Genomic DNA, 16121 nt, shown 5'->3' with positions numbered 1-16121 from the left:
TGGTTATGGGATCAGTTTAATAACTATACAGTTAGGTACATTTATTTATCTGTTCTCAGTGTTGAGCGACTTTCATTTGGATTTTTAATTAAGTTATGAAGTTTCATGATTCAAAGGACAAAACTATATTAAAAGAAAATTTCTGCCCACCATCCCATTCTCTTTACCCCAAACCCTACAGATACCCTTTTTAAAAACAGTTTCCTTTTTATCAATCCAATAGTTCCTCCTCCAATTTTTTACACAAAAAGCAGCATACTATACACACTGTGCACACTTTATTTTTATTTAACCACGTGTTCTAGAGATGTCTCCAAATGAGCACAGAGACATTCCTTGCTTTTGTTTTGCTTTGTTTGATTGTTTTTGTGGCTCCAGAATACTCCATTGGGTGCATGTACCAGCATTCGTACAACTAATCCTCTGGCCATTCGTGTGTTCAAATGTTCCCTCTGACTGCTGTGTGGAGAAGGAGCTGCTGAAGGTTAGGACTGGAAGTAGGAAGTTTAGCCTAAAGGTCACCATGGCAGTCCAGGCAAGAGGTCATCCTGGCTCAGACCAGGATGAAGTTAGTGCGGTCATGGAGAGCTGAGCTCAGTCGGCACATGTTTTAGAACTAGAGGCAGCTGTACTAAGCTGATGGAGAGAACACGATATGTGATGTCAAGAGAGGGATTAAGGATAATCTCTGCCTTTTTCCTTTGAGCCAAAATAATGTACAAACAGTTGAACCTTTACTTTAGTAAAGAACTTTAGTTCTTCTTGCAGATAATGAAAAAAATTCAATGATCAGTGTTTTCTACTACTTTGGATTGGTGGTCAGGAAAAGTCTCTCTGAGGAGGTGTGAATTAATAGAGACCTAAATAAAGGGAGGGAGCAAGCTCCCCAAGTATACAGGGACTGAGCATTCTACACAGAGGGTGTAGTCTATACAACAGCTCTGGAGCAGGACAAACTTGAGTATTCCAGGTCCAGCAGGAAAGCCACTGAGGCTACAGCACAGTGAGATGGATGGAGATAGGAAATGAAGTCAGGAGATGGGGCAGGACCAAGAACATTTGGGTTTCATAGGCAGAGGTAAGAAATTTGTATTTTATCCTGAGAGTAACAGAAATGCATTGGAGGGTTATGAGATGGGTAATGACACGATGTTTTTCAAAGATCTCTCAGGCTGCTATACAGAGAAAAGACCAGGGTGGAGGTGGTCGTGGGGTGGGTATGGAAGGAATGGAATCCTTGGAAGGTTATTGCAATAGGATAGGGAGAGGTAATGGTGATTTAGCCTGTGGGAAGGGGTGTTAACTGGGGTATGGGTGAGAAGCAGTCAGATTCACTTACCCAAGCTAAACCGTATGTCTGTGTACCACTCAGCAGGGTATTCAGCACAGTAAACCAGATAGTAGCCTTGGAGGAGTCCATTTCCCATGCAGAAGACAAAGCCTCTGAAAAGGAATACAACTGGAAACGGCCTCCCTCTAGTGAGCAGTGAGTAAACAAATGTCCTAGGGTATATGGGGGAGAAAGGTCAGGATCCATTGTTAAAAAAAAAAAAAAATCAACCAATGAGATGAAGCAACAGGCAATCACATCAAACCCATTTTTATAAACCATTTCCCTTAAATGTATGCAATGAAAGAACATTATTATCTGGTTCTAGAGCAATCATTTAGGCTATTATTTGTCTCGTTTCATTAAAATACATAGTAGCCACCATGCATTTCAAGCCACAACAGCCTTGAAAGGTAAATTTCATCCTTATAAATTAAGTGAATAAATTCAATCCTATAAACACAGGACTGGAGGTCAGCTTTATATGGATCTAGAAGCGAAATCCAGATTATACTGGAAGAAAGATAAAGCCAGGCTTATCCCACGTAGCAGTGGAATGGAATTGTGATAGGAGTCATTCACATATATGTGGCTTTCCATATGTCTCTCTAATATGATTTAATTGCTGATATTGTAGCATTCCGTAGAAAGTGGGCTGCAGAACCCCTTGAGAAAAGTGAGAGATTCCTTTAAATGCTAGGAACTATGAATCTAGAGGAATCTAGGAAGACGTTAAAAAATATAAATAATGTCAAAATTAAAATTTGCCCAAGATATAATGCTAAATACTAGACAGCAAACTATGTCCTGTTTTTAATTTTTCTTCTTTTATGGTGCAATATAACCATCATACAGGAAAGTTCATAAACCTATGTGAACAGTTTAATGAATTACTATCAAATAAACACCCATAAAGTCACTAACCCAAGTCAAGAAACGGAATATTGCCATCACCCAGAAGCCTCCTATGGGTCCCTCCTGTTCACAGTATCACCATTACCCCAGAGGTAACCACCATCCTGATTCCTGTAATAATCATTTCCTTTTGCTTCTTTACAATTTTACCTCATTTGTATGCATCCCTAAAAATATAGTTTATTTTGCTCATATTTAATTCCATATGAAAGGAAACTCATCATTATGTTTCTAAGACTCAAGCATGTTGTTGTGGATGGCTATAGTTCATTTATTTTCATTGTTGTATATTATTGTCATGTATGAATATACCACATGTGCTTATCTATTTTACTCTGATGAATATTTGAGTTCCTTCCATAGTGTTTTACTTACTCAAAGATAATTTTCCCAACCCACACACATATGGTCGCCTTATATTTGATAAAGGAGGCAAGAATATACAATGGAGAAAAGACAGCCTCCTCAATAAGGGGTGCTGGGAAAACTGGACAGCTACATGTAAAAGAATGAAATTAGAACACTCTCTAACACCATGCACAAAAATAAACTCAAAATGGATTAAAGACCTCAATGTAAGGCCAGACACTATCAAATTCTTAGAGGAAAACATAGGCAGAACACTCTATGACATAAATCATAGCAAGATCCTTTTTGACCCAGCTCCTAGAGACATGGAAATAAAAACAAAAATAAACAAATGAGACCTAATGAAACTTAAAAGCTTTTGCACAGCAAAGGAAACCATAAACAAGACAAAAAGACAACCCTCAGAATGGGAGAAAATATTTGCAAATGAAGCAACGGACAAAGGATTAATCTCCAAAATTTACAAGCAGCTCATGCAGCTCAATATCAAGAAAACAAACAACCCAATCCAAAAATGGGCAGAAGACCTAAACAGACATTTCTCCAAAGAAGATATACAGATTGCCAACAAACACATGAAAGAATGCTCAACATCACTAATCATTAGAGAAATGCAAATCAAAACTACAATGAGGTATCGCCTCACACCAGTTAGAATGGGCATCATCAGAAAATCTATAAACAACAAATGCTGGAGAGGGTGTGGAGAAAAGGGAACCCTCTTGCACTGTTGGTGGGAATGTAAATTGATACAGCCACTATGGAGAACAGTATGGAAGTTCCTTAAAAAACTAAAATTAGAACTACCATACGACCCAGCAATCCCACTACTCGGCATATACCCTGAGAAAACCATAATTCAAAAAGAGTCATGTACCACAATGTTCATTGCGGCACTATTTACAATAGCCAGGACATGCAAGCAACCTAAGTGTCCACCGAAAGATGAGTGGATAAAGAAGATGTGGCACATATATACAATGGCATATTACTCAGCCATAAAAAGAAACGAAATTGAGTTATTTGTAGTGAGGTGGATGTACATAGAGTCTGTCATACAGAGTGAAGTAAGTCAGAAAGAGAAAAACAAATACCATATGCTAACACATATATACGGAATCTAAAAAAAAAATATATGGTTTTGATGAACCTAGGGGCAGGACAGGAATAAAGATGCAGACATAGAGAATGGGCTTGAGGACATGGGGAAGGGGAAGGGGAAGGGTAAGCTGGGACGAAGTGAGAGAGTGGCATGGACATATACACACTACCAAATGTAAAATAGATAGCTAGTGGGAAGCAGCCGCATAGCACAGGGAGGTCAGCTCGGTGCTTTGTGACCACCTAGAGGGGTGGGATAGGGAGGCTGGGAGGCAGACACAAGAGGGAGGCGATATGGGGATATATGTATATGCATAGCTGACTCACTTTGATATAAAGCAGAAGCTAACATACCATTGTAAAGCAATTATACTCCAGTAAAGATGTTAAAATAGAAAAGATTATTTCCCCATTATTTTAATGATTTTTCATTTTATGTTTAAACCTTTGATACATTTGGAATTTATTTTGTTGCAAGAAATTAGATAAGAATCCAACATAATTTTTTCCTAATGTTAGTAAATTCACTAAATATCTCTTCCTCACTGACACGCATTGCCATTGATATTATACACTAAATTATCATACATATTGGTTTCTCTTCTAGACTCTTGTTTCTGTTCCATTGATCTATTTATTGTCAGAACTATGTTATTTTAATAATTGTACTTTTAAAATATGTCTTAATACTAGGTGGGGCTGTTCTTATATCATTACTTTTTTTAAGGATTTTCAAGTTACGCTTCACTGTTTATTTTTCATGTGAACTTTAAAACTAACTTGTGAAACACCCACTCCCAAATCTCACAAATGTTAGAAATACCATTGACCTTTGAACAATGGGGGTTTGAACTGCCCAGGTCAACTTATCCACGAATTTTTTTCAATAGTAACTACTACAGTACTACACTATACAGGGTTGGTTGAATGCAGGGATGCAGAACCTCAGATAAGGAGGAATGGCGTTTACTGAGGAACCACAGATATGGAGGACTGACTATGAGGTACACATGGATTTTTCAATTGCTTGGAGGGTCAGTTTCCCTAACACCCATACTGTTCAAGGGTCAACTATACTCTTAAATTTAAAAATTAATTAAAAGAGTGAAACTGCAGAAGGAGAACCTCCAAGAGCACTTCTCCATAAAAGTAAAACAAAAAAACTGACAAAAAAATGTCAGACCTCTGGGAACCAACCAAGGCTTGCAGCAACCCAGGGAGCATTTAGGCAAGAAAAAGGCTAAATCTCAGGAAGGATGGCAAGCTTTGTGGCATTTTCAACTAACCTTAATCCCATCTCCCACTTTCCAGTTCTGCACAGCGTTGAAAAGTAACAGCTTCCATTCCCAGGACTGGAGGGAGCAAAACAGGGCTTGAGCTCTTTCAAAGCCCCATTTCCAAAGAGAAGTCATTATTTTACCTGTCTGGTAGTTCCCTGAAAGACTCCACTCAAAAGGCTTGTCTTTAGTCCACCTCACTCAAACCTACCTAGTGCTAAAACTTTCTGGGGATGGGGGGATGTTTTTGAATGTTTTAGCAGCACAGTGGCCTGAGGTAATGGATAACAGGTGGGGCAAATATTAGACTAATCAAAAAGCTTAAAAGGAAAGACTGAGGAATGAGATGCCCATAGGGGCTTTGAAAATCTCATACATATTTCTGGGAATCTAGACAGTCATGCACATGCATAGGGCCATGCACACACTCAAAAGAAGACCTGAAAATGTCCTAAGCTCTCACCTCTGATTGACCTTGAGGTCTGTGCAAGTAGCAAGTGAGGCCAAAGCAGAGTTGTAATCTATATGAGTGGTTGTTGAAGGACTTCTCTAAGATGCACACAGAGGCCCTCGGCAAAGACTGGGAGACTTATTGGTCCCAGGTGTTTAAGGAAATCTCTGTCTGATCATTAACTGGTCATTAAGAAAACCACGTAGTGACTTCAGTGGCCACACCAACCAAGAAAAAGGCTTCATAGAATGAGTTCAGAAAAGCTACTAGGCAAACAGAAACAACAAACCCTGGGAGGCAGAGAGAATCTGATTTCCAGAGTTGCTACACAGTATTATTTGAAATGCTTAGTTTTCAACAATAAAGTATGGAACATGCAAAGAAACAAGAAACTATGACCCATACATAGGGAAAAATGCAACCAATTGACACTGTCTCTGAGAAACCCAGACACTGGACTTACTGGGCAAAAACTTTAAATTGACTATTTTAAATAAGTTCAAAGGGCTAAGGAAACCGTGTCTAAAGAACTAAATGAATTTATAAGAATGAGAGACTATCAAATAGAGAAGATCAATAGAGATCAAAATTATAAAAAGGAACCAAATAAAAATGTGGAGTTGAAAAGTATAACAACTGAAATGAAAATTTCACCAGAGGGACTTAGCAGTAGACTTGAGCAGGCAGAAGAAACAATCAATGAAATTGAAGATAGGTTAATTGAATTATTCTAGTCTGAGGAATAGAGAGAAAAAAGAATAGAGAAAAATAAACAGAGGTTCAGAAGTCTTTAGGACACAGAGATAATGACAAAGAGACAGAAAGAATATGTGCAGAAATAATGTCCAGTGCTTGCTTCGGCAGCACATATACTAAAATTGGAATGATACAGAGAAGATTAGCATGGCCCCTGCGCAAGGATGACATGCAAATTCGTGAAGCATTCCATATTGTTTAATAGGCAGTCTATCTGAAAAAGAATTCAGAATAATGATAGTAAAGATGATCCAAAATCTTGGAAAAAGAATAGATAAAATGCAAGAAACAATTAACAAGGACCTAGAAGAACTAAAGAGGAACCAAGCAACGATGAACAACACAATAAATGAAATTAAAAATACTCTAGAAGGGATCAATAGCAGAATAACTGAGGCAGAAGAACGGATAAGTGACCTGGAAGATAAAATAGTGGAAATAACTACTGCAGAGGCGAATAAAGAAAAAAGAATGAAAAGAACTGAGGACAGTCTCAGAGACATCTGGGACAACAATAAATGCACCAACATTCGAATTATAGGGGTCCCAGAAGAAGAAGAGAAAAAGAAAGGGACTGAGAAAATATTTGAAGACATTATAGTTGAAAACTTCCCTAATATGGGAAAGGAAATAGTTAATCAAGTCCTGGAAGCACAGAGAGTCCCATACAGGATAAATCCAAGGAGAAACACACCAAGACACATATTAATCAAACTATCAAATATTAAATATAAAGAAAACATATTAAAAGCAGCAATGGATAAACAACAAATAACACACAAGGGAATCCCCATAAGGTTAACAGCTGATCTTTCAGGAGAAACTCTGCAAGCCAGAAGGGAGTGGCAGGACATATTTAAAGTGATGAAGGAGAAAAACCTACAACCAAGATTACTCTACCCAGCAAGGATCTCATTCAGATTTGATGGAGAAATTAAAACCTTTACAGACAAGCAAAAACTGAGAGACTTCAGCACCACCAAACCAGTTTTACAACAAATGCTAAAGGAACTTCTCTAGGTAAGAAACACAAGAGAAGGAAAACACCTACAATAAAAAACCCAAAACATTTAAGAAAATGGGAATAGGAATATACATATCAATAATTACCTTAAATGTAAATGGATTAAATGCTCCCACCAAAAGACACAGACTGGCTGAATGGATACAAAAACAAGACCCATATATATGCTGTCTACAAGAGACCCACTTCAGACCTAAGGACACATACAGACTGAAAGTGAGGGGATGGAAGAAGATATTCCATGCAAATGGAAATCAAAAGAAAGCTGGAGTAGCAATTCTCATATCAGACAAAATAGACTTTAAAATAAAGACTATTACAAGAGACAAAGAAGGACACTACATAATGATCAAGGGATCGATCCAAGAAGAAGATATAACGATTGTAAATATTTATGCACCCAACATAGGAGCACCTCAATACGTAAGGCAAATACTAACAGCCATAAAAGGGGAAATAGACAGTAACACAATCATAATAGGGGACTTTAACACCCCACTTTCACCAATGGCCAGATCATCCAAAATGAAAATAAATAAGGAAACACAAGCTTTAAATGATACATTAAACAAGATGGACTTCATTGATATTTATAGGACATTCCACCCAAAAACAACAGAATACACATTTTTCTCAAGTGCTCATGGAAGACTCTCCAGGATAGATAATATCTTGGGTCACAAATCAAGCCTTGGTAAATTTAAGAAAATTGAAATCATATCAAATATCTTTTCTGACCACAACGCTATGAGCCTACATATCAATTACGGGAAAAAAAATCTGTAAAAAATACAAACACATGGAGGCTAAACAATACACTACTTAATAACCAAGAGATCACTGAAGAAGTCAAAGAGGAAATCAAAAAATACCTAGAAACAAATGACAATGAAAACACGGTGACACAAAACCTATGGGATGCAGCAAAAGCAGTTCTAAGAGGGAAGTTTATAGCAATAAAATCCTACCTTAAGAAACAAGAAACATCTCAAATAAACAACCTAACCTTACACCTAAAGCAATTACAGAAAGAAAAACAAAAAAAAAAACCCCAAAGTTAGCAAACAGAAAGAAATCATAAACATCAGATCAGAAATAAATGAAAAAGAAATGAAGGAAACGATGGCAAAGATCAACAAAACTAAAAGCTGGTTCTTTGAGAAGATAAACATAATTGATAAACCGTTAGCCAGACTCATCAAGAAAAAAAGGGAGAAGACTGAAATCAATAGAATTAGAAATGAAAAAGGAGAAGTAACAACTGGCATTGCAGAAATACAAAGGATCATGAGAGATTACTACAAGCAACTATATGCCAATAAAATGGAAAACCTGGAAGAAATGCACAAATTCTTAGAAATGCACAACCTTCCAAGACTGAAGCAGGAAGAAATAGAAAATATGAACAGACCAATCACAAGCCCTGAAATTGAAACTGTGATTAAAAATCTTCCAACAAACAAAAGTCCAGGACCAGATGGCTTCACAGGCAAATTCTATCAAATATTTAGAGAAGAGCTAACACCTATCCTTCTCAAACTCTTCCAAAATATAGCAGAGGGAGGAACCCTTCCAAACTCATTCTATGAGGCCACCATCACCCTGATACCAAAATCAGATAAAGATGTCACAAAGAAAGAAAACTACAGGCCAATATCACTGATGAACATAGATGCAAAAATCCTCAACAAAATACTAGCAAACAGAATCCAACAGCATATTAAAAGGATCATACACCATGATCAAGTGGGGTTTATCCCAGGAATGCAAGGATTCTTCAATATGTGCAAATCAATCAATGTGATACACCATATTAACAAACTGAAGGAGAAAAACCATATGATCATCTCAATAGATGCAGAGACAGCATTCGACAAAATTCAACACCCATTTATGATAAAAACCCTCCAGAAAGTTAGCATAGAGGGAACTTTCCTCAACATAATAAAGGCCATATATGACAAACCCACAGCCAACATCGTCCTCAATGGTGAAAAACTGAAACCATTTCCACTAAGATCAGGAACAAGACAAGGTTGCCCACTCTCACAACTATTATTCAACATAGTTTTGGAAGTTTTAGCCACAGGAATCAGAGAAGAAAAAAATAAAAGGAATCCAAATTGGAAAAGAAGAAGTAAAGCTGTCACTGTTTGCAGATGACATGATACTATACATAGAGAACCCTAAAGATGCTAGCAGAAAACTACTAGAGCTAATCAATGAATTTGGTGATGTAGCAGGATACAAAATTAATGCACAGAAATTTCTTGCATTCCTATACAGTAATGATGAAAAATCTGAAAGTGAAATTAAGAAAACACTCCCACTTACCATTGCAAAAAAAAAGAATAAAATATCTAGGAATAAACCTACCTAAGGAGACAAAAGACCTGTATGCAGAAAACTATAAGACACTGTTGAAAGAAATTAAAGATGATACCAACAGATGGAGAGACAGACCATGTTCTTGGACTGGAAGAATCAACATTGTGAGAATGACTATACTACCCAAAGCAATCTACAGATTCAATGCAATCCCTATCAAACTACCACTGGCATTTTTCACAGAACTAGAACAAAAAATTTCACAATTCGTATAGAAACAAAAAAGACCCCGAATAGCCAAAGCAATCTTGAGAAAGAAAAACGGAGCTGGAGGAATCAGGCTCCCTGACTTCAGACTATACTACAAAGCTACAGTAATCAAGACAGTATGGTACTGGCACAAAAACAGAAATAGAGATCAATGGAACAGGATAGAAAGCCCAGAGATAAACCCACGAACATATGGTCACCTTATCTTTGATAAAGGAGGCAAAAATATACAACGGAGAAAAGACAGCCTCTTCAATAAGTGGTGCTGGGGAAAGTGGACAGCTACATGTAAAAGAATGCAATTAGCACACTCCCTAACAGCATACACAAAACTAAACTCAAAATGCATTAAAGACCTAAATGTAAGGCCAGACACTATCAAACTCTTAGAGGAAAACATAGGCAGAACACTCTATGACATAAATCACAGCAAGATCCTTTTTGACCCAGCTCCTAGAGACATGGAAATAAAAACAAAAATAAACAAATGGGACCTAATGAAACTTAAAAGCTTTTGCACAGCAAAGGAAACCATAAACAAGACAAAAAGACAACCCTCAGAATGGGAGAAGATATTTGCAAATGAAGCAACTGACAAAGGATTAATCTCCAAAATTTACAAGCAGCTCATGCAGCTCAATATCAAAAAAACAAACAACCCAATCCAAAAATGGGCAGAAGACCTAAGTAGACATTTCTCCAGAGAAGATATACAGATTGCCAACAAACACATGAAAGAATGCTCAACATCATGAATCATTAGAGAAACGCAAATCAAAAGTACTATGAGATATCATCTCACCCCAGTTAGAATGGCCATCATCAAAAAATCTACAAACAATAAATGCTGGAGAAGGTGTGGAGAAAAGGGAACCCTCTTGCACTGTTGGTGGGTGGTGCACTGTTGCACTGTAAATTGATACAGCCAGTACAGAGAACAGTATGGAGGTTCCTTAAAGAGCGAAAAATAGAACTACCATATGACCCAGCAATCCCACTACTGGGCATATACCCTGAGAAAACCATAATTCAAAAAGAGTCATATACCAAAATGTTCATTGCAGCTCTATCTACAATAGCCAGGACATGGAAGCAACCTAAGTGTCCATCAGGAGATGAATGGATAAATAAGATGTGGCACATATATACAATGGAATATTACTCAGCCATAAAAAGAAACGAAATTGAGTTCTTTGTAGTGAGGTGGATGGACCTAGAGTCTGTCATACAGAGTGAAGTAAGTCAGAAAGAGAAAAATAAATACCATATGCTAACACACATATATGGAATATAAAAAAAAAAGAAGTGGTCATGGAGAACCTAGGGGCAAGATGGGAATAAAGACACAGACGTACTAGAGAATGGACTTGAGGATATGGGGAGGGGGAAGGGTAAGCTGGGACAAAGTGAGAGAGTGGCATGGACATATATATACTACCAAACGTAAAATAGATACCTAGTGGGAAGCAGCCACATAGCACAGGGAGATCAGCTCAGTGCTTTGTGACCACCTAGAGGGGTGGCATAGGGAGGGTGGGAGCGGGGGAGACACATGAGGGAAGAGATATGGGGACATATGTATATGCATAACTGCTTCACTTTGTTATAAAGCAGAATCTAACACACCATTGTAAAGCAATTATACTTCAATAAAGATGTTTTTAAAAAAAAGCTAAGGAAGAATATAAACAGCTCATGCAGCTCAGTATTACAAAAACAAACAACCCAATTCAAAAATGGTCATAAGACCTAAATAGACATTTCTCCAAAGAATACATACAGATGGCCAAGAGGCATATGAAAAGCTTCTCCATGTCACTAATTATTAGAGAAATGCAAATCAAAACGACTATGAGGTATCACCTCACACCAGTTAGAATGGGCATCATCAGAAAATCTACAAACAACAAATGCTAGAGAGGGTGTGGAGAAAAGGGAACCCTCTTGCACTGTTGGTGGGAATGTAAATTGATACAGCCACTATGGAGAACAGTACGGAGGTTCCTTAAAAAACTAAAAATAGAACTAACATACGATCCAGCAATCCCACTACTCAGCATATACCCAGAGAAAACCATAATTCAAAAAGACACATGCACCCCAATGTTCATTGCAGCACTCTTTACAATAGCCAGGTCATGGAAACAACCTAAATGCCCATCGACCGACAAATAAAGAAGATGTGGTAAATATATACAATGGAATATTACTCAGCCATAAAAAGGCACGAAATTGGGTCATTTGTAGAGACGTGGATGGATCTGAGACTGTCATACAGAGTGAAGTAAGTCAGAAAGAGAAAAACAAATACCGTATGCTAACTCATATATGTGGAATTCAGAAAAGTGGAACAGTTGAACACTTTTGCAAGGCAGAAATAAAGACACAGATGTAGAGAACAAATGTATGGACACTAATGGGGAAAGTGGGTGTGTGTGGGGGTGTGTGTGGGATGAATTGGAAGTTTGGGATTGACATATATATACTAATATGGATAAAATAGATAACTAATAAGAATCTGCTGTGTAAAAAAAATAAATAAAATAAAATTCAAAAAAAAAGCTAAGGAGAAAAAAATAGATATATTGCACTTCATCAAAATTAAGAACTTTTGTACAGCAAAGAACATTATTAAGAAAGTAAATTGACAATCTACAGAATGGGAGAAAATGTTTCCAAAGCAATATCTGATTGTGGTTTTATATCCAGATATATAAAGAACTACAACACAGCAACAAAGAGAAACAACTCAATTAAAAGGGCAACGGATTTGAATAGACATTACTCCGAAAAAGATAAACAAATGTTCAATAAGCACATGAAAGGATGCTCAACATCTTTAGAGATTAGGAAAATGTCAACCAAAACCATAATGATATACCACTTTAAGGCAACTAGGAGGGCTATAATTTAAACAAAAAAGAAAAGAACAAGTGTTGGTGAGGAGAAATTAGAACTATTATACATTGTTGGAGGGAATGTAAAATGGTGTCGCCACTTCAAAAAAAAACAGCCTGACAGTTCCTCAGAAAGTTAAACAGAGTTACCATATGACCCAGAAATTCCACTCCTAGGTATCTACCCTAGATAAATGAAAATGTATGTTAATACAAAACTTGTACACAAATGTTCATAGCAGCATTATTCATAGTAGCCAAAAAATAGAAACAATGTCCATCAACTGATGAATAAACAAAAATGTTATAAATCCATACTGATGGCATATTATTAAACTATAAACCACATGGATGAACCTTGAAAACAGTATCTTAGGTGAAAGAAGCTAGCACAAAAGCAACATATTTTATGATTCCATTTATATGAAATATCCAGAATAGGCAAGTCCTTAGAGACAGAAAGTAGATTGAAGGTTGGCAGGGGATGGGGAATTAAGGAATGGGGAGTGACTGTTACCAGGTACAGGACTTCTTTTTGGGGTGATGAAAATATTCCGGAATTAGATAGTGGTAATGATTGCACAATTTTTTGCATATACTAAAAACCAGTGAATTGTACATTTAACATGGTGCATTTTATGATATGTGAGTTACATCTCCATTTTTTAGATTAAGTAAGAGAAAATCCTGGCAGTGGAGCACAGAGGTTAAATTGTAGGGCCTCTTCCACTTACCAGATGGATGACCCTGTCACTTAACTTCACTACGTCTGTTTCTTCCTCTACTCATTTCATAGCGTTGTAAGGATTAAGTGAATTAATATACTCAAAGTGCTTAGAACAGGACAAATAATAAAAGCTGAGTAAATATGTTATTTTTGTAAACATTATCTTTATTAGGTTGTTGTTGACATTACTCTTCTATTCAGGTACAGGATGTTCCTTTCCACATATTTGGGTCTTTTTTTGTGCATCCCTCAGTAGGTTTTAAAGTTTTTTCATATATATTTTGCACATTTTTAATGTTTAAACCCAAGGGTTTTTACAAAGGGTTTTAAAAAGTTTTTTTTCTTTTTTAAATTGTGTTACTGTAAATAGGATTTTCCATTTACATCTGTAACTGTTTTACATATACAAGAAGGCCTTTGATTTTTTAACATTTTGTTAATTTTGTTCCCAGCCACATCCTGAACTCCCTTATTATTTATAATAGTTTTTCAGTATATTTTCCAGGTCTATCAGCATCTGCAAATAATGTTACACTCCTCTCTTTAAAAAGAATCTGGAAGCATTTGTTCTTTGACCATGCTCTGGAATGACATAAATAGCACCAGAATTACCCATATTTAAATATTTGGTAGAAGCCCTTTGTGAAATCTACCTTGGACTGTATTATTGGGAGGAGGAGTTGTTAATATTATTGATCATATTTCTATTTCTCTCATGGTAATCGGTTTGTTTAGATTATCTACGCCTTCTGGGGCATCCTAATAAATTCTGGAAATTTTATATTTTCATAGAAAATCATGCATATTATTCAAGCTTTTGAATGCATCTGTAAAAAACTAAGATAGTATTTTATGACACTTTTAAACTTCAGTATATTTGCTTATTACTCCATCACCACAAGGATTCTATATGCTGTCTTTTCATAGCCACAGATGTATGCCTACCCTCTTCCGACCCCTGGTAACCACTAATCTGTTCTCCCTTTCCATAGTTTTATCATTTCAAGAATATTATGTAAATGGACTCATAAATATGTAACCTTTGAAATCAGCTTTCTTCACTCAGCATATCTCCCTCGAGATTCATCCAAGCCCTAAGACATATTTGTTAGTGAAAAAAGAAAGCTGTAAAATAGTATCTAAAATTTGCCACCTTTTCATAATCAAGAAAGGGAAATAAGTATATACATATTTGCTTATTTTTATAAAAGCTTTATTGAGATAAAATTAACATACCTAAAATTCACCCTTTTAAAGTGCACAATTCAGTGTTTTTTAGTATATTCACAAAGGTGTGCAGCCATCACCACTATCTAATTCCAGAACATCTTCATTACCACAAAAAGAGACTCCATACCTAGTGGCAGTCAATCCCAATTTCTCCCACTCCCTAGCCCCTGGAAACCAGCGATCTATTGCTAATATCTGTCTGAAAGGATTTGCCTGTTCTGAATATTTCATATAAATGGAATCATATAATATGTGGTCTTTTGTGACTGACTTCTTTCATTTAGCATAATGTTTTCAAGGGTCATCCATGTTGTATCACTACTTAATTTCATTTTTATAGCCAAATAATAGTTAATTGTATGGATATATGACATTTTGTTTACCCATGTCAGCTCTTAGAAATTTGGGTTGTTTCCACTTTTTTTTTTAACATCTTTATTGTAGTATAATTGCTTTACAATGTTGTGTTACTTTCTGCTGTATAACAAAGTGAATCAGCTATATGTATACATATATCCCCATATCCCCGCCCTCTTGCATCTCCCTCCAAACCTCCCTATCCCTCCCCTCTAGGTGGTCACAAAGCACCGAGCTGTTCTCCCTGTGCTGTGCAGCTGCTTCCCACTAGCTATCTATTTTACATTTGGTAGTGTATATATCTCTATGCTACTCTCTCACTTTGTCCCAGCTTACCCTTCCCCCTCCCTATGTCCTCAAGTGCATTCTCTACATCTGTCTTTATTCCTATCCTGCCCCTAGGTTCATCAGAACTTTTTCTTTTTTTTTTAGATTCCATATATATATGTGTTAGCATACGGTATTTGTTTTCTCTTTCTGATTTACTTCACTCTGTATGACAGACTCTAGGTCCATCCACCTCACTACAAATAACTCAATTTCGTTTCTTTTTATGGTTGAGTAATATTCCATTGTATATATGTGTCACATCTTCTTTATCCATTCACCTGTCAATGGAACTTAGGTTGATTCCATGTCCTGGCTATTGTAAATAGTGCTGCAATGAACATTGTGGTACATGTCTCTTTTTGAATTATGGTTTTCTCAGGGTATATGCCCAGTAGTGGAATTGCTGGGTCATATGGTAATTCTATTTTTAGTTTTTTAAAGAACCTCCATACTGTTCTCCATAGTGGCTGTATCAATTTACATTCCCACCAACAGTGCAAGAGGGTTCCCTTTTCTCCACGCCCTCTCTGGCACTTATTGTTTGTAGATTTTTTGATGATGGCCATTCTGACTGGTGTGAGGTGATACCTCATTGTAGTTTTGATTTGCATTTCTCTAATGATTAGTGATGTTGAGCATCCTTTCATGTGTTTCTTGGCAATCTGTATATCTTCTTTGGAGAAATGACTTTTTAGGTCTTCTGCCCATTTTCGGATTGGGTTGTTTGTTTTTTTGATATTGAGCTGCATGAGCTGCTTG

General features: G+C 36.7%; 1 protein-coding gene and 1 long non-coding RNA gene across 2 annotated transcripts in view; one reads left to right on the top strand and one right to left on the bottom strand.

Annotated features, from left to right (window-relative positions):
* The window catches only part of LOC309611890, a 489900-nt gene that overhangs the window by 319963 nt on the left and 153816 nt on the right, over positions 1-16121 (top strand). The gene's annotated exons all lie outside the window — the stretch shown is intronic.
* Positions 1-16121, bottom strand: part of SRD5A2 (steroid 5 alpha-reductase 2) — a 114071-nt gene that overhangs the window by 9933 nt on the left and 88017 nt on the right. The window contains exon 3 of the mRNA XM_082356822.1: positions 1340-1503. Coding sequence (XP_082212948.1) covers positions 1340-1503 — 164 coding nt within the window. The remainder of the gene's footprint in view (positions 1-1339; positions 1504-16121) is intronic.

This window comes from Balaenoptera borealis (genome assembly GCF_965194805.1).
Source record: "Balaenoptera borealis genome assembly, chromosome: 15".
In the NCBI taxonomy this organism is placed as follows: Eukaryota; Metazoa; Chordata; class Mammalia; order Artiodactyla; family Balaenopteridae; genus Balaenoptera; species Balaenoptera borealis.
This window is presented reverse-complemented; position numbering and strand designations above follow the sequence as displayed.